Raw genomic sequence first — 26,590 nt, 5'->3', positions numbered from 1 at the left:
ACTCAAAATCCATAATTTTGTAGCTGTCTCACTCGTCTATGGGTCAGTATTTATTGCAAAATCTGCAACTCTTCTGTGGCTGATGTTGGTTTCAGAATGATCTTTACGCGCAGCAGAGGTTGAGCCACAATACGCGCAAGTACTGCTGGCCTAAATATGCAGCAGCAGTCATGTGACACTGTTTATAACACAGGGCGAGGTACAAATTTAATATATATACCCACTTACAACTGTGCACACTAACATCTCACACTTGTGCCATTCAGACCACTGATCCTTCTGTCGGTCAGTGTCTGGTGCGCACCTTACGCATGAGTCCACATGCATTCCACACATAAGCCGCATTAAGGCCGTTTCATCCTGTTCCTCCTCCTCGGTCTCTCTCGGACCATATGAAAAAAAATGAGACGTCACTGCTTGTCAAATTGCGTCACTGACCTCAACTGTTTTACAGTTATTGTGGTTTTCGTTGAGAACAAAAAAAAATGCGAACTTGTTTAAAGGCAGTGGGACTTAAAAAGATGTTACACTGATAGAAGGCTTGACAAAAAGGGGTGAATAACTCAAACCGGTGCACTTCTCGTGGCCTACTTTCAGAAATACGCACGAGAAACTGGATCTACGCGTCGACACTATGTCCATTCAGTGTTCAGTGTGTTTCTCTGGTGTTTTTTTGGCCAAGTTTGCTCCCAATCGTTGACGCACGGCTGATTTTCACAGCTATTATCAGGGCACTGCGCACGGCCTGCGAACAGAAATAACACAGGATAATAGCGAGTGGACACGGAGCAACACGACATCCACGGGTGTAATGTGACTGCAGCTAATGGAAAGAGTGAAATAGTTTGACCCCGCTCATGGCCTGTAAGGAAAGGAGGCACATGACTGATCTACAAAGGGAACAGTGAAGGATGACTGCGTGGAAATTGACATGCTGACAAAAAAAAAATCCCCTCAAGTTAATCGTGTTTACGTCACAACAAAGAAAAGATTTGATCCAGTTATTGTGCGCGTGTAATGCTGTAGTCATATTTGAAACAAAGAAGCCGAACAGTTATTCATGGGGTCAAGTTTTCAGCCGTGACTGTCACCTTATAGTCAATTACAGGCCGCTGTACTCAAAACATCAAAACGCAAATAATCAATTCAGCATTTTCTCTTCTCTATGTTTTGCCTCCAACCCCGTGTCCTCTTGTGCGCTTTCGCCCATTGGCTTTGGATACATGAAACAACTGGAAACCTCATGACAATCATCACTTTTGAATGGCGATGACTGAACTGTAACTCCTCAGGACACACACAGCAGTTACACAGTGACGGGTGAGGGAGGGAGGCGCCTTTTATTCTTCCTCTGCACACTGAATTAAGAAAAAAAAAACAGGCTGCGTCTGCATCAGACACGTCAAACGTGGGAGTCTTTATGAGACGTGTTAGTGGATAAATGCGTCAGATGATGGAAATTATACAGAGAGCTTCATTGTTGCCTATTTTAATCATGATTAAGCACTTGATTTGTCATTTTTAACAACCCTAATTGTGGTAATTATTTTAGTTGCATTGACCATTTGGAAACAACAACAAAACAACATGTGGGTTATTTTCTTCCAAGCACCCACTGCAGCACCACCTCAGTGCTACATTTCACTCCGCCTTGTCGCTGCCGGTGATTCCGACAGAAACATCCACGTTGCGACACAAAAGCTGAATTTGATCAGGGTGGAATAAAATCAAACACACACACACACACACACACACACACACACACACACACAGGCACAGTGTCCATGTAGCTCCAAAAGCACATATCAAATATTATCTGTCATTATCTATATCAAATATATTTAAAGACTAAATACATGATATGTGGCATTTGAAGGGAACATTTATCATCTTTGTATGGATCCAAACTGGACATATTTCTGAAACGTGAGGTCTGAAAATCGTATTTTTTTTTCCAATCTGCATATTAATATCTACCACATGCGATTTAAAAAAAAATGAATTAGGACTTTTTAGTTGTTAAATAAGCGTGAGATTTTAGTTTTGTCGACTCAGGATGGAAAAATCTGCTGATCATTGTCGCTTTATATTTGAAATAACACAAAATGTGAGTTCCCAGGTCAGAAAACATGAAGTTTTATAAAGAATATTCAGAGATTTGTTCTTTTTAAACCCGTTTCCCCCTCTCCCTGATATAAATCACTGGATTCATGAGTGCATGTTGGATGGTATGGTCCATGTGTTGCTTAAATGTTCCAGCTGTGAATGAACTGCAGTAACTGACACTGAAAGGACAATATCGCCCTCTAGCGCTCTCATTTCTTTCCCACTGAAGCTCCAGCACACAGACACATTGTATTCAACTGTGCACAATTTCAGTGGAATATAATAATATATATTATATATACTAGAATTGTATAGAAATGTGTTTGCATAAGTTTAAATTCAATTAAAAATCATACAAATCTGCTTCACTGTGAGCCTCCTGTGGTTTGTCCTGTGTGGGGTAAAATCAGGACACGTTTTCTCTCATGTGAAAATAAAATAAATTCATCAGAGAGAGTTAAACTACATCCAACACCAGTCAAAGTGAAGTTTTTTTGTTTTTTCTTCCCATCGGTGGGAAGTGCAGTTGATGAATAAACGTGACCATTAAAAGGTGGGGGGATGATTTCCTCCTGAAAACAATTCATCGAGCAGACACCCTGTGGAAAAGTGTCTAACATTCTGTTTGTCAGCAACAGACGCAAACGCCCCAAAGAAAGAAGCTTTTCAAAGGAGAGTGTAATTACTGGCCAGGACCATAAAGTCATTTAGGCCAGACGTCTAGCCATTTCTATAGCTTTATTGGACCGCGTTTCTTCCTGCTTTAAAGTAATTATTCGTACAAGTTGGACAATAAATTGGAAATCCGCCGCAACACCTCTCCCAATCGTAAACACTTTATTACTCGTTGTTTTAAAGTTTCAAATCCGTTTTTTTTTTTTTAGAAAAAGGTGAAATGCAACCATAGGCCTACACATGTGGCCTCGTTTAAGGATTAAAGGAGTAGTTTAATCCCTTTAAATCTCCGCAGATTCATTTCTTGGCTGCAAATGTGAAAAATATAAATAGTTAAATCCAGACTATTGGCTTACTTTTGCTGTTTTAGCAGCAAAAGTAAGTCAATAGTCTGACTTGCTGGCAGAAGTATAGTCTTACTGCCTCAAGGAACATTTTTTGGGGGGGATTGAAAAATCCCCCAAAATTACGCACAAAGATACGCAAATGAAACCATCAATGGCGCACGAAAACGGGACCAAGCTGTAGATTAAAATATATAAAGCCAAACTGTGAAAGCAAAAAAACTATTTCTGGGGTCATACAATGACAAAAACAAAACAAAACAAAAATGGTTTCCTGACGCAGTGTCTCCATGTGTGTGTGCTGACACAGACATCAAGTCAAAGTAGTTTAAGCTGTGAAAATGTTTATATTCAACTCCACATTCTGAACATCTAGAAAGGCAATACACATAGGCACGTTTCCCCCCCACTGCGGGAGGATACTGAACACATTTTGAGTGTGTTTGTTGGCGTAAAACAGACTTGCAGATGGCTTCAAACAGTATTTGACGGATCCATGTCTGTGTCCTCTGCGCATGTGATTTCGATGCCAACGCCTAATGACACTCACACGACATGTTAGGCTACCTCAGAGGGTCTAAATAATAATAACAAGGCTCCTACCAAAATAAATGTAATTGTTCAGATGGCTTTCCTTGGTACAAACATTAAATGTGTGAAATGGCAGCAGTGATTTTCTTTCTTTTTCTTTTTTCATAAGTGCTCCTTGCCGCTCCTCTCTCTGTTCATCTTCTTCATTTTCATCCTCCTGTTCTGGAACCAGATCTTCACTTGTCTCTCGGTTAAACTGAGTATGCGGGCGACTTCATAGCGTCGGTCTCTTGTCAAATACATGTTGTAGAGGAACTCCTTCTCCAGCTCTAAAGTCTGATATTTTGTGTACGGGCATCGCTTCTTTCTTGTTGAGCGTGCGTGAATCCAGTTTGCTGCGGGGTTGTCTGGAAAAAAACAACAAAAAAAACAAGGGCAGACACATGTGATGAGTGTTTTTTATTATTATTATAATTAATAATAATATTTCAAACATCAAATACATCACTTAATGCTTCTTATATTTGGTGGAAGAGACTGGCAGGAGATCAAAATGTGAAATTGTTTCATTTGACAGACAATGCGTAAAAATGACTGTTTGGATGACACGTATTCCTGATAGGTTCCAACAAACAGAACAACATGAATCAGGCCTATATCTCTCCTTAAAGTTTAACTCAGGTTAAAATCTCATCGACACGCAGCAATGTGTATCTATTTCGGGTGTCCTGTGACATGAAAAACTTCAGGATCCCCTGTAATAACCCTTGCAGGGCGGGTTTTTTCCCCTTCCCGAGCCTCGGTATAGTACGAGACACTTTTATAGGTTAGTAAAACCTCCAGTTTTACACACCCAGCTCATACAGTTCTTAGGGTTGTAAATCAGGACCGGCTATTTCTTTTACTTACTTGGGTCAAGTTGTTGTTGTTTCTCCTCTTTGGGCTCGCTGTGGCTCGAAAGCTCACTTCCACTGTGCTCTTTGGTCGCTTTTTCTGGACACTCCGATACTCCACACGCGTATTCACCGGCGAGCGGACCTCGAGCCTCTGCCTCCAACGTGTCACACTCCGCAGCTTTCGGTGGCAAAACCTCCGGCTTTGTCCCGTACTGCCGACTGCTTGGGTGAATTCCGGCAAACGAAACGTGGTTGGAGATGGGGTCCATCCAGGATCGGACGCCTACATATCTGCCGTCCGAAGCGGGGAGATGGGACTGGTGGTGGTGGTGGTGGTGGTGCACGTATGGATGATAAATCCCCTGCGGGTGAACCGAAGACCAAGAAGACGAGAAAACGGCGGCGGACTTTGGCGCAAAATTGCAAGAGGAGAAGTCTGCGCTGTCCCCAGCACCTGACGGCCTCGGGGTCACCATGTGTGGAGCCTGAATAAAACGAGCACCGTACACATCCTCCGGCTCCTGCCCCATTATAGCGTCCACATAGCAGTTACTGAGAGTGCCACTGGAAGACATTTTTGATCTCTTCCTACTCATATAATAAGGGTTGCACTGTTACGGGAAGCTTCCCTCTATGAACAATCATAGTATTTTTGCTGGCCTGCATCTACAGGGATTGGTTACATGGATCACGTGGTCATATTTACCAATACAGCGAGTAAATCAATCCTGCCCTTGCTCTCTCTCTCTCTCTCTTTCTTTTTTTTTCTTCTCGTCAAGTTTAATTCAGCTTTTCATTTCGCAAATAATAAAAAGCCCCGTCAGATGTGACTGCAGGGAGAAAACAGTCGCTCAAATGTTTATTTCTATTCTGGGTTTCTCATGTGCGGCTGTTCTGCAGGACGTTACAACAATACAGCAAATGAAGGAATAAGACACTTTTCCACACACACACACACACACAGAGGATTCAGTGCATCTTAACGTTTGAGAAAACTCCTATAATATCGTCCTGATACCCCTCAATGCTAGTAAAATGGTTTATAGACTTACGGAGTCCTCGTAAAATAGATGTAATAACATGTTGTAAAATAACAGACGCCATTTCCGTTCAACAATGCGGCGAATCCATTGTTAATATTCGGCGAGGAAACATATTTTCTAAGGGTTGGTTTGAATTTTTTAAAAGCTTTAAAGCCGGAAACGGCAGTTGTGTGAAATTATTGTATTCATTCAAAGGAGGGTAATAATGTCTTTATGTATCAATAAATGTTTTATGAGGTGCGTGTGATTATACATGCCGTCAATAAAAAAAAAGAAAAAAAAAGAGAGAGAGAGACTTTGGAGAGGCAAAAAATCCATCCTGGTGCTGCTGTAATTTAAATCCAATACAGATTTTTAATTGTCCTAAACGTGATCTTTGATTTTATTTTGAAGGAGAGCGTGTTGACCTTCAAGTCTAGAGAATAAAAGACACATTTTTGCAGACAGAGGGAAAGATAGTGAGAGAGATGGGTTCAGGTCCAATCTTGTTGCAAAGCTGCACATCACACTGACGTTTTTAATCCTAATCACAAAATATGAAGTTATTTTTGAAGTGTGTGTGTGTGTGTGTGTGTGTGTGTGTGGGGAGAGAAATGCAACGTGGCCTGTGTCGCTCGGGAAGGAAGGAAGAAGATCTGAATGTTGGCTGTGAATTTGTTCTTGAACATAACTTACACCCCCGCCGTCTCATAGACTCTTAGTTTAGTCACAAACAGGCCTGAAATTTTAAAAAAAAAGCAACACCATGTTTATTTGATTACAACAACTCACGCCTCTCTGCTGCACACACACACACACACACACACACACACACACTCACATACACACACACACACACACATAAAATGATACACAAAGAAGAGGCTGGAATATTTCTTTTTTTTTATATTTGGACACGTGCGTAAAGTCTTTTTGGTGTATTATTTTCACAACTATCAGAGCGTGTGTGTGATTTTGTCTCCGTGGATGTGGCTCTTTAAAAGCTGCGTAATAACAGGTTAACAGGCCTGTTATACGATTCAAAACCGCACACATTCAATCTGCTGGGAGCCCACAAACAAATCGAGAATTTAGGCCTCTTTCCTCAGATGAATAAACATTTAGCAAAACGACAAACACATGTCCTAAACATCTTTGGTGTGGCGTTTTCTTTACTTGCACTTATTTCCCCTCCTCGTAACCATTTTACGCACAATTGCGCACTTGCGTCAATCTCAGACAACGCCGCACATTTGGAGTTATTTTTGCACGACACACAACAACAAATACAAAAACGAGATTATTTGACAATTTATTGCAAGATAACATGCCACAAACATGCAATAAATTCACAGATTAACATCGTTTCCCGTCACTTTAGAGGCTCATAGAAACATTTCACTACTGGGCAAATGGCTTGCACTTACTTGTAAAAACAAATGTTGCACTATACACGACAATAAATGTGCTTTCATGACTGAAATAGAGTAACTCTTTCCGAGAAAAGAAAGAAAACAACAGCTCGCCATCGTGACACAATAGAATTAATCCATGTCTACTGGCAGAAGGAAGAAATCGACTTCTCCAATAATTTAAGACCAAAAAAAGTGTTACCCTGTGATGAAATAAAAACAAATACACGACGCCACACAAAGTACTAAAATTGGCATATATATAGTCACAGTTTCGTTGAAATTGAAGATAAACGTCCAATGCCACTAAAGCATCAAACTGAATATGAGAGAGAGAGAGAGAGAGAGAGAGAGAGAGAGAGAGAGGACAGCTAACCACAGATTGCATGCAAGCTCACGAAAAGGTGAGATTTGAGGTCAGTTCACGGATGCGGTTTTCCCTGCTCATTTTCTTCAGTTTCATCCTGCGGTTCTGAAACCAGATCTTGACCTGCCTGTCGGTCAGGTTGACGCTCCTGCTGATCTCTAGGCGGCGCTCTCGGGTCAGATACATATTGAACAGAAACTCCTTTTCCAACTCCAAGGTCTGGTGCTTTGTGTAGGGACATCTTTTCTTTCTCCCACTTTTTGCAGTTAACCAGTTGCTCGTTGGAGGATCACTCTTGCAGTCTGGGAAAAGATTCAGATCAGATGATTTTTATTTTATTATTATTATTAATGCAGCAGCAGCAGCAGCAGGAGAGAGAAAAATATATATCTCACCTGCTGCTTTTTGGATTTCACCTCTGGGAAATAACACACAATATAAATGTTTTCCCAGAATAAATAAAACGCAGGGGGTGTTATTAGTCACGTACCTGCCACCACTAATGAAATAGAAATGAAATGAAACCCCAGCAGATCAAAGCGCATCTTTATGCAGCTTGAAACATTATGCCCCTCAATTAATTTCACAAGATCTTAAAAATGGATTAACATGCAACAACGACACTGATTCAAATGTTAAAATTATGAACTTTTAATTGAATTTCAAACACAGTAAATTATATTATTATAGTCAAAGAGACGGAATAATCTAGCCAACATTACACACCTGCAGATGCACCAATTTTTAAAAGATCCTGCAAGGATTCAATTTTGCATTTGTGCAACAAATATTAAAAATAAGTTAAATTCTTAGTCCCTAAATTAAAAAATAAAAAAGTGCATTCTGTCTAAAAAATAAAGCAGCAGACTGAAAGTGTGTTTTTTTATGATTTGAATTTAAATATCTGAGGACACAGAGGGACACACAGTCTGCATGCTGCATGGTAAAACCATTCTCTGTTGCCTATTACTGCAACCTGAGAAAGACTCTCATTAAACATTACGACTTTAGGGTTGTTTGTGTTTTATACTTGGTTTTATGGTGCTGGAGCCTTCTCAGCACTGCAGCGCCACAAGATAAAAGCTTTCATTGTAGCCAACCCACCTTTCCCTTCCTTCTGGAGCAGCTCAGGACTGGACACAGACGCTTCCATGGAGCAGTTTTTCTCCAACGAGGTGGACTTTGGATCCGGGCTTTCTGCTACGGGCACCGGTGTTCTTGAGGTCTCCGGGTTTGGCGGGACGTCCTCACTTTTCTTTTCCACCTCTGCGAAATTAGAAGACGCCGAAGAAGACTGCGGTTTCGGAGTGACCCGGCTGAGTTGCATCAATGTTGGGTTTGGACTCGACGGCTCGTGGCAGTAGTTTTCCTGATGTTTTCCATTCGCATAAGTTTGGCTCAGTCTGAAATAGCCCGGAACCGGGATCTCGGGACCATCGACTGGACAAGACTCGGGAATAACGTTAGAATATGCAGGGACCTCTGTCGGGCTGACTTTTTGTACTCTCTTATCGGAGTACATGCAGCAGTTACTCTCTTCCTTTATGCTCTGTGAAAATGTACAGTTTGACATCTGACTGGACGACTCTATTCTGCAGGGTCTATTCGGATCAGTCCAGTTATCTATTTGAGGTATGTACGAGTGGACATTCATGCCCATATTTTGGTGGTTGACCTCCCCTCTTTTGCCGAAAGACGGCAGGAGTCCACAGGTTTGCATTCCGTAAGTTCCCATTTCAGAGCCGGACGGCATGTACATGTTGCTGTTGGAGTAAAAGCTGTCCGTCCTGCAAGCACCAATTAAAGAGTCCACTAAAAATGTGTTTGCCGCAGGAGAGCTACTGGGGAAGGACATTTTGGGGGGTTAAGTTCTTTAGAGGAGAGAGATGTCCTTTGTAAGCTGACATATCTAGGAAAAAACAATCTCCGTGTTAAGTCAGGATGCCTCCCGACCACATGACAAGCCCACCAATGAGATTTGAAAATGGCCTTGAGACGCAGCCTCCACTCTCACCCCCCCTCCTCCTCCACCTCCACCCCCGACCCACCTCCTTCCTCCCTCCCTCCCGCACACGCTCGCACTGCGGATGCAGACGTGGTCAACAGCGACACCTACGACACGGACTTGAAATTGGTTTACAAAAAAAAAAAAAGGGACGAGGAGGAGGGGAAGAGGGGGGGGTGCATGCATCGCGAGAAGCTGTGCAACAAAAACACACATGACAAAAAGCACGTTTATGAAAATAATAATAATACAGCTTAAATGTTTCAACAGGAGGAGATCTGGAGGGGTTTCAGTGTGTGTGTGTGTGTGTGTGTGTGTCTTTGTGTGAGAGAGACATGGTGTGTGTGGTTTGTGTGTGTGGACTACACATGGCGCATAGGGCGACAACTGCAGACTGTTTGTAAGAATGTAACCACCTCTACTGGATTTAAATGTTTCTTTTTATTTTTATTCATAAAAAACTATTCACATGACTCCAAGCCCACCCACGCACACACAACACTACATGTGTTTGTATACACACACACACACACACACACACACACACACACACACACACACACACACACACCGTTTCTATTGTGTTTTCATTCAAATAAGAATAAAAAACTAAAGAATAAAAGATGACTACTCGTGAATTTACAGTTTTCTCTGTCGCTTGTTTTCATATTTTGCACAGGGTGTTTCCCTCTTCGAGTTTTTTTTTTTTTTTGCGGTGAACAAGCATCAAATCATTGCATATAAGGACAGCGGCCATTTAGATTCCCTGCAAGATGTCAGCATTAGAATAATGAAGCTATAAAAAAGGTAAAATGGAGCTCCAACATTCCCAGATTTAAATCCAGCCACTCTGCATGCATGAAGGTCAACACCGCCGTCCTACAAAGCTCTGCTGAGGCTCCTTTTTTATTTTTCTAAATAAATTCCACTAAAGGCAGATAGAAAATCGTCATTTATTATTTGCACGGATTCTTAAGCACAATATCTTTATGTGCATTTTGTCACAGGTAATTCTGACTTTCAAATGCAAAAGGGAGGAGGCGGTGTGCACAGTGTGGGGACTATTTTAGCTCAGTGCTCCATTGTTTTTGTCTGCAAGGAAATGTGTGCCTGTTAAACTGAGGGGGTTAAAGAATTAAACACTTAATAAGTAGAAACATGCATGGAGCAAATATCAGAAGCCAAGCTGCAATAATTTTTAAAGATCCTCAAGGAGTTTCAAAATAAAACCACAAGAAACGCAGCTCGAAAGAATAAATCTCATCGTTTGTATTTTACGCACCGAGCTTTAAATAATCACACAACTTGTTTGAGTGGGTGTGTGGACGTCGTGTGCACTGTCTTGCAAAGGCTCTTGCATTTTTTACAGCTGGTTGTAAATAAACATTTTTGTAGTATGCAAATCACGCCCAACGCCAGCGACAAAATACAAAACACAGAGAGACCTGGCATCGTTTCATGTTTTAATAATCATGTTTGTAATAATGACAATTGCTCAAAGGTAACAGAACAGTTCGGTGTATAGCATGGGAAAGAAAATATTTAATATGAGAGCATATTCTTCAGATATAATCAACAATTCATACATGCACAAAATATACACAAGTACCGTGAAAAAAAGAAGAGAGAATTGGACCTCGGGTTATATAATAACAGTAATAATAATACTAATACTAATAATAATAATAATAATAATAATAATAATAATAACAACAACAACAAAAATAATACAATTAGAAATACGTGGATTCAGTCATACTTGAAAAATAAGTGTACAGCGTATAAAAACATAAAAACAAAACATATTAAGGTGGAGTTGCTCGAAAAAAAGCACACGGACATTGTTGTAGTTTCAGGCAAAAGTTAAACCTTTAAAAACTACAACAACTCTTACGTCCTTTTTTTTTTTAGAGTCGCCTGTCACTCTTGTATTATTTCTTAATGCAGATAAACGATCATTTAAAAACAGTTGTACAGCTGCGAAATGAAATTACAGGACAGGAAATGTAATGCGAAGTGGAATCACATGAAGGTGAAGTATATTTGTGTCCCACATATCGTCAGAATATTTCAGAGTCTGTGGAGATTTTAGCGGCCTTGCAGGTAAAAGATCGAATTCTGCATTTTTTTTTAAAAAATGAGAAAAGTACGATTATATTTTCACTTATTATTCTGATTTTATTTCCAAACACTTGAACATGACCTGTGCACGTAAATGTAAAGAGAAACAGGGAAGTGCATCAGTTAAAGTGGCCTTCAGTGTGATTTTATTTATCTCGCAGAGACTGAAGTCTGTTTGGTGAGTTTGGACAATTTGAACAGAGTTTAAAAAAAATGTTGCACCCTGTTGAAAACCTCATAATTCAAGCTACTGGTGCAGCCTTAATTAAAACAAACAAACAAAAAACTAAAGATAGGCTGTGCTGGATGGATTATCTCTCCACTCAACGCTTTCCATGCAGTGTAGTTGTTAATTTGGCTGAACTCTGCGTTTCCACTGGCAGCCAAAAAGCTGCAAGTCTGCCCTCATGTGGATACACGGAGAAGCAAAAGCCAAATGCCCTACACAGTTGGTAATGTAATTTCACTGTAGGACATGATGACAACCCAATTAAACGCTTAATGAAACCTCGATTTTGTAATAGCCTTTTTGGGAAATAAGTGTAGATGTGATCCACATGAAATAAACACGAATCCCTCTCTTTTTCTTTTTTTTCTCCCCCCACACAAAGGACGCACAAACAAACAAACGGCTGTGATTGTTGCTGCAGGAGAAAATCACCTAATTGGCATCGCATGAATTATCGATAAGGTGAATCAACGCATTTATTTACTCCCAGCTTCTTTACCGGTTTACAAAAATAGCACGGGGATGAAACATTAAGGCTACACGAGGTGACGCACGGCACTGAAGATGATCACACTAACTTGTAGAGTTACTAGAGGAGCTGCACGAAGATGGAAACGTTTCACCTGCGTTAGTTCAAAGATGGAAACGCGCGTTTTGTTGTGCGTAAAATTATGGAAATCTTCCTCCTTTTTGCTGCAGATTTTGTGCGTCAAAGCCACGTTTAGCTCGCTGTAAACACTAGAAAAGCGGATAAACTTGAACACATTACCTATCCTTTTTTGTTTTCACATGGTGGTCCTTCTGCTAGAATATCCTCCATTGTTTTCTTCCAGATAACGGTAACATGCCCCAAAGATGTCAAAAGGAGCTACATGTGGACGGGATGCGCACAGATCTTTTGAAACATTTGTAGCCTGGAGTGAAACTACTTTGAGGCAGGAAATAGAAACAGTCCTCTTGTGGTCTGGGGGTTGGGACACCAAAGTCCAATAGCCCCCTATTTAGACATTTACAGCTAGGTTTATTATACTGTCTAGACGGTTCAAGGTTTAGTAAACAACTCAGTGTTTGAAAGCAAAGGGAATAAAAAGGATTATATAGAGGCCTGCAAGCGCCAAATTTCTCCATTGATGAATCTTCAGAGAAAAAAATTCCCCCCACTCTTTTTTTTTCTTGAGTTATTTTTGTGGTTAAGTTCATGTGACAAGTTTCGTGACTATGATACAACCATTTGTCGTGTCTACGTTTATTTCACACCACAACGTGCATTATTATACATGCGTCTTATTTAAAAGAAAATGTACATTACACAAAGAGAGAAGGAGCCTTACATATATTTTTTTTTTCATATAAATAATTTCAAACTTTCAAAGCGCAGCTCGCGCGCTTTGCGGGAATATGCGTTATGCCTTATGAAGCGAAAAGAAATGAACAGAAATAAATAAATGCAGAAAATTATTGGCGGGGGAAAAAGAATAATATGGCACCTTGATTTTTATCCAAATGCTGGAATTTTGTAAAATAAAGTGTTGAAACAGAATGAGCAGTCTTTAAAACATGTGTGTGTGTGTGTGTGTGTGTGTGTGGAGCTGATATTTAATACTGTGTGTGTGAGAGAGAGTGTGTGTGTGTGTGTGAGAGAGAGTGTGTGTGTGAGTGTGTGTGCACCATGTCAGGTATCAGAATAAAGGATTCCCAGTGAAATACTGTAGGCGGTCGCGGTTGAGCTTTTTCTCTTTCATTCTTCTATTCTGAAACCAAATCTTCACCTGCCTGTCGGACAGATTTAACATCCTGGAGAGCTGGAGCCGCTTCTCTTTGTTAATGTACACGTTGAAGAAAAACTCTCGTTCAAGTTCTCGGATCTGGTATTTAGTGTATGGACACCTCTTCTTCCTGGACTTGGTTGATGAACCTGCGCAAAAGAAAGAGAGAAAAATAAAAGACAAGAAGTCAAAATAAAATAAAAATTTTAAAGTCAGAACATTTGGAATATAGTGAAGTTAACAGGTTGAGACATGCATGTATTTATTTATGCACAAAGGCCCTCTGTGTGTGTGTGTGTGCCTCCCTCTGTCTCACACACACACACACACAGACAAAAACAGAGGAATATGCATTAAAATGAACTCACGCTGCACTGATTTTTACGCATAAATTGGTGTATGGATGTAGAATTGCGCATTTTATCCTAAATCCCCTAAAGCTGATGCCATAGCTGCACATCACTTGCACATAAGCCGATCAAATAAACGCCAATTAAATCGATTTCTAACTGTCCTTATCAATCCAAATCAATTTCCGGCGACACCGTTTTGTTATTAGACACAAGACAGCCTTTAAAGCATGCTTACTTAGCCGTTTCCTATTGTAAATACCTTTACAACCGTAAAGCAAATCTTATAGGGATATAAAACCTTTTGCATGCTTATAAAGAGGCACATAACCCTGCACGGCCACGGTGATGGACACAGTGCACTCCCAGACACACCATAGTCTAAATTGCACACCTTATATCCAAGACAAAGAGGAAAAAATAAAAACAGTGACTTACTCTGTTGGTTGTTGTTCTTGTCGCCGCAGTTGGAGGATGAGTCCTCGTCGACGCTCCCGCTCGGGTCAGCTTTGTGCTCTTCTAGTTTGGTTAAAGCCTGATCCGTATTCGCAGCATCTCCGGGAGCAGCAGAGTCTGTCTTTTGTTTGGGGAGCTCCGCGTTGGGCTTTTCCGAGTTAGGATTGTCAAGAAACTGGTCGAAGCCCTGGGGAAGAACCCCATTTCGGCCGACCCCGGTGAAGAAATTGCACGGCGAGCTCGTCCCTCCATGGTGGCCATACAAGGACTCATTTTTGAATATCACATCCGCCCTGCTGCCGGAGGACTGGATCAAATCCCGATGCATTATCTCGTCCGTTGAATAGTAAGACGCGTAATTGCCCCTGTAGTGCCATTTGCTGGGATGGTCCAGTCCGTAATCCCTGAAAGCGACTTCTCGAACAGGTTGGACTTGAGCTATGTTGGGAGAATAGGGGAAATTTATCTGACACGAAGTGTTCTGCGGTAAAAAGGAGGAGACTGATGTAAAATCAGGCGTCGAAACGTAATAAGTACAGCTCGGTAAATACATATTTGACGCACAGCTGCGATCATCGTATTCCGTCATATTTCTTCTCCCCTTTTCCTCTTTGCAAACAGAGGAAAGGAATTGGCAGCTTGACTGTGTTAAACTTTGTCCATCTATAGCACCACAGGCGTGTGGAAAGACCCCGCCAGGGAGAAAAAATCGGAAACCTAGGCAGACCTGCAATACATCTTGATCGATTCTTGAGGTAATTGTGTCATGTGATCCAGCCAAGAAATTACCATACATCAATATCAGTCATTAAAAACTGTCCGGAGAAACTCATGTGAGCGCATGCAAGAGACTTCATTGGCTGCCTGGCTGCAGAGGAAACTCCTCTCCAGCCGCCTTGCCCTATAGCTCACGGAAAAAAAAGACATTTGTGAAGCACCGCTGGAATATTTAATTGAATGCTTTACAGCAACATCATCTTGGCCGCGTAATGACAACGTAATGACAGCCGCACACGCTCATTCATCAACAGATTTGCGCACTTTGCGCGCACGCATATTGTAGCAACAGTTAGGTCAGAAACATTGAAGTTGACCTCCGCATTTAATGCAAAGCTTTTAAAAAAAAAAGGGTAGTGTGTGGGCACACCAAGGCCACCGTGCATGCAACTTCCCACAGCACCAGAGAAAAGCCCGCACAGTGTGATGTGATGATTCACAAGCGGCTCATTAAGTCCCGTTTTTATGTAGATAAATTTGAGGGTTCATTGCGCATAATCACAGTGCGGCATGATGGTTGGGAGATATTTAAATACACGCAAACAAACGCAGCAGGGAAATATTTCAATCCATGATCAGAGACGTCTTGCAGCAGGGTGCAAAAAGAAAAAAGAAAGAAAAAAAAAAGCCACAACAGAAAAGACAAACTGACTCTGTTGTAACATATTTCTACTGCCAATCATACAAATAAGCCCATGTGCGCCTTTAACTAAAAACCGGATCGTATTAAAATGTCAAAAACGTCACTGGCTGCTTGTTTTCTTCATTTGTTACACCCTTAATAATAAATACAGATGAACGCGCGTGGAAATGGCCAAATAAAACAGCGCACGGTCTGTGCATTGCTATTGCAAATGCAGAAAAGTTGATTTTGGATGCCATAAAAAAAAAGAAAAAAGAAAGAAAACAGAAGTCAATCCGTAAGCATGAATCACTTCAGCACATTTAGCACGGCCAAGTCCAAAACAACTGGCTTTGACCGTCTGTGGTCTAGGTGATGTCCACCAAGCATTCACCAACAAGCCTCTGCACCCCAAATCATTTTATTGCCCGAAGGCAGCCATGCCAGCAGTGTTTTGTAGGCCCTGTTCTCGGTGAGGAAAAAAGCGGAGTTAAAACACTGGTGAACGGATACAACACGTCTTCAAGCCTCCATCAGTATTTTTTTTTTCTGTTGTTGTTGTTGTTTGCCTTCTGTGAGTATGATTCTTATGTTTAAACAGCTCAAACAGAAACGAGGTTTAAGAAATACCTAAAGAAAATGAAGCACTTGATAGTTTTTGCAGATCTGATTCTGGACTTTGCATGCAAACTGTGCACCTCCAGCTGAAATGCTCCAGCTCTGATTTGAAGGCCACTTTGAAGGCCACATTTTAAAAGGCAAGAGGACAAGTAGATTCTTCACTGCTTTAAAACCCTGAAGGTCACACGCAATGTGGAAATAGCAGGCGACTGGGTTTATTGTTATTGGGGGTAAAATCAGCTCTGTGGTCTCGTTCTCTGCCTTCAGCCTTTCCCACAATTCACAGTGAAACACCTAAAGTGGTTAATATCGTGCGAAGCAAAAAGTATATTCACGTACAATAAAATAAAGTCAAAACTGGACATTTATAAACAAACTAATCCATCCGACGCACGACCTGGAGAGTGAAAAAAAAGAAAAACATCTTTACGCATCACCAACCAGTGAAAATGTAAAATACGCATTTACTTTGTGTTGTCAGACAAATAGACAAAGTGAAGATGACCTGTTGCTTTGCTGTTTCTTTGTATTGTCTTTATTTAACCGTTTGTGTTGAAGCATTTTTAAAAATTTGGGTTGTTTGTTATAATAATAGTTTTTATTAAATCTAAAATATTGGGTAATTTTTAACGCTGATAATAAATAAATTTAACTCACGCAGCACTTTTCAAAAAAAAAAAAGTTACGAAGTTCTTTCCATGGTGCAACCAGGAACAAAACCATGTCAGCACTGCGATGAAATCAAATCTGACAATTACAATAATACAAGAAAGAAATATAAACATTAATTAAAGTAAAGTAGTTCATGTGTGCGCTCAGAAAAAACAGTCTCTTCAACATTTCTTGTTCAGGCATGAAGTTCTGTCGTGCGTAAAGTTGAATAGTTTTACCAAATATTCATGACAGGCCACTTCAAAATATTCATACTGGTTAGAAGGATAAATATTTCGTGATACTATTTTCTACATCCTCACAAAGAAGTGCCAATATTGGAGGAAGTAGCAATACGCAGCCTACTAACTTGACCTTAACTTTGTTTTGGCGCCCCCACTATCTTAAATAGCCCGAGCTGTATGACGCTGTCTGGCTGCGTTTGGCAATAAAGCAATAAAGCAACAAATAGTGCTGGAAAACGTTACGTATCAGACTCATAGAAAACTCAGTGTAGCGGTTCAAAACGGCCCGAGCAATAAAAACTAATAGTAGGTGAAACATGTTGTGTGAGAAGGATTTTAAGATGAGAAAAAGCAGACAAACCTCGAGCTGGAACACAAAAGGGCCCACGGTTTATGAGTGTATGAGTGTGTGCAAAGTAATACACTGAAAATGTGGCAAGATTTAGCTCCTACAAAATAAAAGACCAAGACAAGAGTGGGGAAAAAAAGCACAGATGTGTCAACAACTAATGGAAGAACCATCTTCATATTTCATAAACTGATTATTAGGTTTGAAATGTTCCTCTGACTTTCATAATATGGCTGCAGTGCTATGTTCTGCAGTGATGATGACGTGGTGATGATGTAATGGGAGGATCCATTAATAGATGGACTCTAATGTTTCCTGTGTGCTGAGTGTGTTGGTGGATCCGATAGCTGCAGCTCAAGTATCTGCCTTCAGAAGCTGCCTGACAACTTGTGACCTGTTGGCTTAAACTTCAGTCAGTTCTCAGCAACAATGTGGAAACAACAATAAAGTATTTTACTAAATATAAACAACGACCCAGGCAGATTATGCGTATGCGGCACATACAAAATGGCCTCCATTACGCACAGAGGAGCCTGCTTTTTGAGAGTAAAGCGCATCAAATATCTCAGAGAAATTAAAGGATATGACTTCTGAAAGATCCATTTGGCCACAGTGACCTCGTACTGACATGTTGAGGTTTTTCCTCTCTGTGTGAGCTGCTGCTGCTGCTGCTGCTGCTGTATATTTACTGTGTGCAGACATTACGCGTCTGCGCCGAGTAGGAAAGCTGAATAGCAGACACAAAAGAACATGTGACTAACACTGAAATATAAGAAAAAATATTATAAAAATCCAGTCATTGTACTTTAACTGTATTTTTATAACATATTCGCTGCTGAATTACAACTAGAAGTAAAGATGGATGACTAAAACAGTCGATGTTTTCATTTTGCTGGTTGTGAAAATATTTGAATTGTCTCTTGCTACATGGTGACGTTTGGTACAGATCTGAACGTGGACTATAGGACGTTTAATTCTGGAAATATGTTATTAATATATCTGTGCAAAAAGGCAACGACTCACTTCCATGTAGATATGATTCATTTATAAATTTCCACCGCTGGTCTTCACGGTGAATCCTCTCGACCTATATTTTAAAATTATGAGTAAAAATTGGTCAAATTGCTCCAAACTATTGATGCATTTTAAATATTTAAACAGATTGTGATCACCCAGTGAGCGACAGACTGAAGGATCGTGAATACAACTACAGATTATAAACTTGAAGCCAATATAGACTAAACTCGCCAACTGCCTAAGTATACAAAATGATTCACACCATGCACGAGAACTTGTGTACAGGTCATTTCTAAATTATCTTTATTGACAAATGTATCAATCTGCAGGTTGCATCTTCTTCTTTTTTTCTTTTTACAAAATGTCTTGTCCGTGCGTAAAAGGATGGCTGGTCTAATGGTCATGCTTTCTAAGAAGGATTCACAAATCAGTTGATTTCAAAGTGAAATATTTTCATTTCATATTTTTTTTATTTATTATGTATTTAGTAAGATTGGATCCAAGGAAGAAGAGGGATTCCTTTGATTGTGTTACATTCACGTTTGCATCGCAGCACAGAACCAGCTCTGACAACAACAACAACAAAAAAAACACGCTTATTGAATACAGTTAAAATGTAAAACATCCACAAACTCACTTCTGCAGGCATTTTTCAAATAAACACCTTCGAGCACTAAATGCGTCGCAGATCTTTTCATCCACACACACACACCGACTTGGACTGTGGACGCGGCCAAAATATAGACCAAAAATCACTGCAACTTTTCTTATTTAATCAGATTTACAATCAATTGTGGGGGGGAAATCGGGCATTTAATTTAATAACAACAAATAAGAAATAGACATGCAATAGACAATAATATATTTTTGCCATAATGACTTCATTTTTTATCAGTCCGTAAATGTGAACTTGACGGTTTGCTTCCACATTAGGCCTACACTACATGCGCAGGCCTTCATACAAAATACATAAAATATATAGAACCATATTATTGTTTAAATAAGACTGAAATTTGAGCTGGATGAGAAATATTTAGGCTTAAAAGGTTTTTATCATGACCCGGCGGCTTACAGGCCAATCTGGACCCCGGGCCTACTGCGCATTTGGAGACCAGCTATAGGTGAAATCTGTTGTATCTTAACCTGCAATGCATTTCTTTATAACCTCCACTCAAGTTGTTGGGACTGGATTAAAAAATGTAGCCTAATTATTATGTGACATGAATATAAACATTTGTATACATATTTATAAATACAAGTCCATGCCCGAACTGAAAGGCATGTGATGTGCTGCAACATTCATACTACAGCACAGCATTTATTTTCTGTGCGCTTGCTGGTCACGATCAAGTCCAAAGGTCAATCAGTACGCGGAGAAAACTTGTTCGCGCATCATCAGTCGTTTCTTCTTCATCCTCCGGTTCTGAAACCATATTTTTACTTGTTGGTCACTCAGGTCCAGTCTGTCTGACAGCTCCTTTCGTTTCTGTCTGTTGATGAATTCATTCATCATAAATTCATTCTCAAGTTCAGCCAGCTGTGGCTTCGAGTAAGGCTTTCTCTTCTTTCTGGTTTTCACTTGTGACGAGCACCATGGGGCACCTGGAGGGAGCAGAAACAGGTTTGATACTTTAAATTAAACTTCAGCCACAATGATAGAAACTGCAAGGAATTAAGTGCCCCCAATTGTATTAGTGTGGCTGATATCTTACAAAAATGAAAATGGTTTAATAACATAGTAAATAATAGAAGTCACGCCTGCTGTACTTATAGGAAAATGGAGTTAATATTACCATGAACCCACAGTCGCCTCTATAAGGATATTATGGGAATATTAAAAATAATAATGACGCCACAGGAGATATAAACTGATCATAAAATAGTCATGTGAACTCATTACAGTCCTATATAACAATATTCACCAATATAAGTGGTTTTGCCTTTTATACTGACGTGGCAAAAGAGATCTGGAATAAAATAAGAGGAGGCACAGGTCAGCTTAGAGGATTACTGTGTTATGATGATGGCTTTGTAAATGAAATAAAACGAACAATGCAACAAAATAGTTCTATATAAAAAAGAATACTTGACCTTCTGCAAAAGTCGTCCTGGAGCATGTGTGACTTGATGATGGGTGCTCCTGTTTGGTGCCGTTCACATGCAGTGGACCTCCTGCTGAATCCGGATCGAGCTGGGCCGCAGAACCGTGAGACCGGCTGTCCAGATCTGAGTAACCGCGGTCACTGGCGGCCCCGTGCTCCCCTGCGTAAACTTCATCTTGTCTGCCAGCCTCCTCTGTCTTGTGGTTTGTTGTCTGAAAGCACCGAGCAGACTCCTCCAAATGCGCCTTAACGTGGCCGCCGGACGAGTTCGAATTTATAGACACCGAGTTGGACAGAAACGGTGGACAGTACCCTCCAAAGGCGCGGCTCTGTGGTGGTGGTACTGCTGGTCCAGACGTGCACGAACTTGAGGAAGTCCACGGGAGCGTGCACACCTCTCTCCTGTTGTAAGGGAGCTGATGCAGCCCGGGTATATGAGCTCCATTACCTCGCAAGTTAGAGAAATAGAGAGACTCAGCGGGCGCAAAATTCAACAGAGAACCAACATAGCCGGGATTCAAAGGATTCCGCTCACACATTTCCATGGAGCTTCCCTCAAACGCTTCTTGCAAGCCTTTTAGCAACTCCTGAAGAATAAAGGGTAGGTAATTGTTGATTTGTTAATACAGCATCACGTGATATGCAAAATATGTTGTTCCGCCCCACCCTTGCTCCCAATACTGCAAAGCAAAATACTCCATGAGGAAATATTTCAGTATTGGGTGGGTGGAGGGAAATTCTAACCATCTGTTTTAGTCCGGAATACCTTGAATAAGAATATTTGGCTTTTTCGGATTTTCTTTCTTTCGCATGCCAGTGTGCCATGACATGAAGAATAACAAGGTGACTGTAGTGACCCATATAGTATATGAGGGTAAATGCATGGCCTTAAATGCACCACGGGGGATCCGAGACAATGCACACCGGCAAATAATCACAAAATACACAACATGAGGAGACATTACGATCAAAATGTTTGACTTGCATTGATAAAAATATATAGTATAGATAGATGTATAGATAGATAGATAGATAGATAGATAGATAGATAGATAGATGTTGTTGAAAACGCAGTCTCAACAACAATGTGCCATTATGAGCCTCACACAGATAACATTCATTGTATTTGGTTAGACAGGCTATATTAGATACAGTACATCGTCGCCCTGGAGGTGTTGCTTTCTTGTAGCTGTGGTCACTTCCTTGTAAACAATGGAGCCTTTTTATTTGTGTCGACCTGGAGGACATATGGACTGAAAACAACATATGAGAAGACATAAATATATCTGCAGTGACTTTCACAGAGACACCCTGAAACTGAAATCTCTTTGTTTTCTTTAACTTCATAACCAGTTTAAACCCGCAGCTTGTAATTAGTTTAGAAACTGTGTGTTTACCACCCGGAGTTTGTTTTTTAAATAATATTTACCTATAATAAACTGAACCCACCAGTGCACTTTACATAATATTATCTGTATTTTTCTTTTTTTTTCCCGGACCATTACAACAGTCACCTCTGTATAAAAGCGTCTGTATGACTTTTCCTCTGTACAACAACAACTACCCCGTGAATCTGTGTTTAAATGGAAGCACCTGAAAATAAACCGCAAAACATCGTGTACATTCAAACCTCAGTCAAACTGTAAATTATAAATATCAAATACCAAACAGTGTTAATGTTGTAACCCAAGTCCAAGTGCATTTAATGTTTAGTCTACTACTCACAGACTGGTGTGTGTGTGTGTGTGTGTGTGTGTGTGTGTGTGTTTGGTGTGCGTTGTTGTGTGGTGTGTACACTGACATTGAAGACCTGGAGCAGTTGCTTTTTCACAGGGTCTGATATCATGATGTGTTTGATGATCTGCTTCATCTCAGAGATATTAAAATAATTATAGTACAGCAGAAATCTGCAGGTGGGGCTCATCATGACTACATCAGGTCCATGGTCAGACGGGATTGTTTTATTTGTTTGTGTAACTCCCATCAGAATAATTAGACCGGTTTATTTTCTCTAAAATCACTTTAGTAGTAATCCTATAGTTTGAGTCGTTGCGGCTGTGCACCAATAGGTGGCAGTACAAGTTCATATATGGCCTCCATGCTGCCGTGCTGTCCTTTCTCTTTTCATTGTTTGTCAGTGATTTAATTAATCTGCAATTAAACATCAGCAGCAGTTTCATCACTGAGGATATGTAGATTTATTTAAAACCACCAAAGAAAAACAGTCAGTGATTTGAAGTATGAAAATGGCATCTGTTGCAAATTGAAATGTGTTTGTAACAAATGAATGTTCCGAGTGTAATGTTTAAAAATAAAGAACAGAATCATTAAACATCGTTCAAAACGTGTGATAACGACATCAACGATATATAACGATAAAACCGAGATGGACAAGAATGAAAATGATCATTTAAGAACAAAACAATACAGATGTAACAAGTGTTTAAATCCGAAATATTTCAATGTTACAGACGGAAATCTAAATATTCATAGAAATGGGGAAAAAACAACATCAGTCAACTATGCACATCTGTAGAGTGAAAGAAAATCTTTTTAAACATCTATTTAAATGTTCTAAAAGCTCATGTAAAGGCAGACATATAAAACATGTCATCATCTCATGTGGCCTTTCTTTAGTCTATAAAGAAAAACTATCAAATAAAACGTGACTAATAATAGAATAAAAATGTTTATTACATGTGGACAGACTAATTCTAACTAAAATAAGTCCAAATAAAATGACAATAATCGCTTCGTCTCAATGAAAACGTCTTTAGATTTACCAGTGTGCGTAATTTAATTTATTATTTTAAACGTGGTGTTTAATTACAAACTCATGCAGAGCTCCTGAATGCCAAATGGACATTAAAGTACAAGCACAAGTTCTCCAAAGACAAAACTTTTCCGCTATAAAAAAAATAAATAAAAGGAAGTTTGTATTTGCAGACTTGACGTTTTGCTGCGTAAAGTTGCGCCTGCAGGTTTACACACAATAACATCATGTCACAAAGGTAGATTGGCTCCCGCAATTACGAAAATTAGACCAAGTTTTAGTGTTCAGTTTTAGTGTCATTTACTGCTCTTCGTCCTTCATGTTTAGGGTGTCAGGAGCCAAATTGAGGAGCTTCAGTCTGGTTCTTTTCCAGGCCCTTTGAAGGAAGCTATCCGCCGTCTATTGTCCTTGGTAATAAACTTGCTGCTTCCCTCGTTCAAGTTCTCTGGGCTGAGAAATGTTGCCTCGAATCTCACAAGTGTCGAAATCTCAGCAGTGTTTTGAGTCAGAGGAAGTCAAAGTGGGTGTGATAGCCTGGGATTAACACACATTGTAGGCTCCTATCATATTTCCGCCTTTTTATTAAAATGTAAAATGCGCATGGTCATGTTGTAACAAGAATACTCTGAATTTCTGCACAAGAAACGATGTTAAATTAATTTCTGTGTCCTACTTGTGTCTATTCGAGAGAATCTATTTGAAACGCCTGTTTCAGGTACAGACTCCTCTAAAACTCTTAGAGGGTTTTACACAACAGGCTCACAGATGTGTGGAATATTGTTGGGATCGATTATCGACTAGTTAAGTTATTTAAAATGTCAACGTTGATATTTATTTTTATTTTTATTTTTGAAGATGCGAGAAATCTGACAAGCAACCAGATTTTAACCGGAGACATTTGGACGTAGGCCTCACAATTAACACCCTCGGTTTTAATATTTCACATGAGCAAACTTTCAGAGTAAAGATCCGAGATCAAACTGTGGAGCTAATTGATCATATTTTGGCACAAAGTATATATGTATATATCTATATTCGGTTAACCGAAATTTATAAAAGAAATTCAAACCAAAGGCTGCATGACTTGCACCAACATACATTAAGGAAAACATCAAAAATAACACCCCATGTCATGTTTAATTAATAAAGTGTTACTTAAAAAAGTCCACAATATTAATTTAACAATATCCTACAAGAAGTTTGGTTTAAGAAACAGAGAAAACGAATAAATCAACAAGTAGCTCCGGAATATGTCTGAGCCGTGGACTGAAGATAATCAGGAGTTTAGAGTTTAGTTTAGAGATAATTATGATCGGGCTACTAAAATAGTCATAGGGTGATTTTATTGCAGACAAATAAGCACTTAATAATGATTTTCTGCTGAATTAAGTTGCTCAAAGTCAATAGCTCCACATTTATTTATTCTGATTATTGAAACATTTATTGGCGCCATTTCGTAGCCTAATATTGAGGCCTACTATTGTTGAGTATCCTTAATTTTAGTGCTACATTACACCAAAAAACTATTTGTTACTCCGTGGTCACCTCACAGTTAGTGTCCCATGGAGCAGAATCCCACCAAAGTAAAGAAACTGTTGATTTTTCTTTTTATTGGGAATCTAAAATTAGTTTATTTTAATGATAAAAATCAAAGAAGCAGGAAAACTCTTAACGACATTTCATCAGTTAAAGATGAAGAATCGCGACGGAGATTCTTGAGCTTTACGCACAAGGTGTTTCCTTTATTGTGGGTAAGTTGCTGATTACATTTATATTGAATGAATAGCTTTTCTAAGAATAATGATCTTCCAGCTGTGAGTGATGTTTCTGTTGGGACTCTTTAGTGGCCTACAGTTTATTTCACCATTCACGATGCTGAACATGAGGAAATGTACTGTGTGCCCACCAATGATGAAATCCAAAAGAAAAGTTTGACCCGTCCATACACCATATGTTATTTCCATTTAACTGTGAATCTTACTCAGTAATGTAATAATGCAGATGCAACCTTGCCTCGTGTCTGTCTGATTTTAAATGTTCATATTAAGACAGTAAACATGTTTGTCCCTGTTAAGCTGTTATTTGGTTGGTTTGCATTCACAACAAGTCGCCACTAGATGGCCGTCTCACTTAAGGAAAGAAGTCCAGCGACGGTAGAGTCGTCTCAACAGTGTATTAGCATGAAATTGTCAAAAGGCAGCGGCTTCATTGAGCATTCAACACTGAAACATTTGATTAATGAGTTGGTTGAGCTCTCTGTGTGGGGGTTGATATTTGAATCAGAGGTACATCTGATGGAAAAACCAAAGCAACTGAAGTCTTTCTTTCTATGGGAGAAGAGGAAAATATGCTTCAGAATCCACAATTAATAAACCAGCTTTCCCAATTAGAAGCAGCCATGTGCCGGTGTGCTTCAGTGATGTTGTCATTTTGCACAATCTGATATTTAAAACTGTTAATCAGTTCTGGAGGCTGACATATGGTGGTGTTAATAAGTAGGTGATAAGATTCACAAAAAATATTTGTCCTAGATGTAAATTTGGGAATTAAAACTTAAAATGATTTAATATCTTTACGGATTCTCACTTGGACAAAGTGTCTAGTGTATAACTCCATATCTCTCACCGGCTGACAGCAGTGGACAGATATATGCATCCTGTAATGAGTAGTATTGGATTATGAAGCAGGCCTGTGCTGAAAAAAATAAAATAAAATCATGTGAAGTGAATGCAAAATGTGAAATTATTCCGCAGCCACGTTCTGTGTATTCAACAGCCGCACATAGTTTTACATAATGATTTGAAGCACAGCTTATTAGACACACGTGGAAAAGATGCAAACCATGGTTCGGTAGTTATCTGACTCTAATTTTCAAGGATGGAGTTCAAGTTTTTTAAGTGACTGATCTCCATATCTAGGTTCTTTTGACATGTACAGTTTCTTGATGATGTTTGTTAGGACTATAGATTAGAAAATATACAGTGACACACAACTCCTGTACATGGAATATATCTGAATAACACCAAATCATTACTTTAGTGTCAAAAGACCTTTCAGAAAATACAAACAGGTCACAGTCTGAAAGAAAAACCTAAAGCATAATGTTTCATCTGTCTTCTCTCCAAGTCAACTTCCTGAGTGAAGTGGATTGAA

At 39.7% G+C, this 26,590-nt stretch overlaps 5 protein-coding genes across 5 annotated transcripts in view; all 5 read right to left on the bottom strand.

The window, feature by feature from the left end:
- Positions 1–26,590, bottom strand: part of hoxd3a (homeobox D3a) — a 63,311-nt gene that overhangs the window by 20,292 nt on the left and 16,429 nt on the right. The gene's annotated exons all lie outside the window — the stretch shown is intronic.
- Positions 2,037–6,059, bottom strand: hoxd9a (homeobox D9a). The gene is made up of 2 exons (XM_010737773.3): positions 4,566–6,059; positions 2,037–4,063 (listed from the first exon to the last, which is right to left on the bottom strand). The coding sequence occupies exons 1-2, from the start codon at positions 5,146–5,148 to the stop codon at positions 3,819–3,821; spliced, it is 828 nt and encodes a 275-aa protein (XP_010736075.1). The 5' UTR covers positions 5,149–6,059; the 3' UTR covers positions 2,037–3,818.
- On the bottom strand, positions 6,427–9,906 carry hoxd10a (homeobox D10a). Its single transcript, XM_010737775.3, has 2 exons — positions 8,458–9,906; positions 6,427–7,655 (listed from the first exon to the last, which is right to left on the bottom strand). The coding sequence occupies exons 1-2, from the start codon at positions 9,206–9,208 to the stop codon at positions 7,381–7,383; spliced, it is 1,026 nt and encodes a 341-aa protein (XP_010736077.2). The 5' UTR covers positions 9,209–9,906; the 3' UTR covers positions 6,427–7,380.
- On the bottom strand, positions 13,343–16,714 carry hoxd11a (homeobox D11a). Its single transcript, XM_010737776.3, has 2 exons — positions 14,263–16,714; positions 13,343–13,623 (listed from the first exon to the last, which is right to left on the bottom strand). The coding sequence occupies exons 1-2, from the start codon at positions 15,074–15,076 to the stop codon at positions 13,388–13,390; spliced, it is 1,050 nt and encodes a 349-aa protein (XP_010736078.3). The 5' UTR covers positions 15,077–16,714; the 3' UTR covers positions 13,343–13,387.
- On the bottom strand, positions 19,926–21,209 carry hoxd12a (homeobox D12a). Its single transcript, XM_010737777.3, has 2 exons — positions 20,654–21,209; positions 19,926–20,164 (listed from the first exon to the last, which is right to left on the bottom strand). Exons 1-2 carry the CDS (start codon positions 21,207–21,209, stop codon positions 19,926–19,928), a joined length of 795 nt encoding a protein of 264 aa, XP_010736079.1.

Source organism: Larimichthys crocea, chromosome XVIII (assembly GCF_000972845.2).
Source record: "Larimichthys crocea isolate SSNF chromosome XVIII, L_crocea_2.0, whole genome shotgun sequence".
NCBI classification, from domain to species: Eukaryota; Metazoa; Chordata; class Actinopteri; family Sciaenidae; genus Larimichthys; species Larimichthys crocea.
The sequence above is the reverse complement of the archived record's forward strand: the minus strand, read 5'-3'. Positions and strand labels throughout refer to the sequence as shown.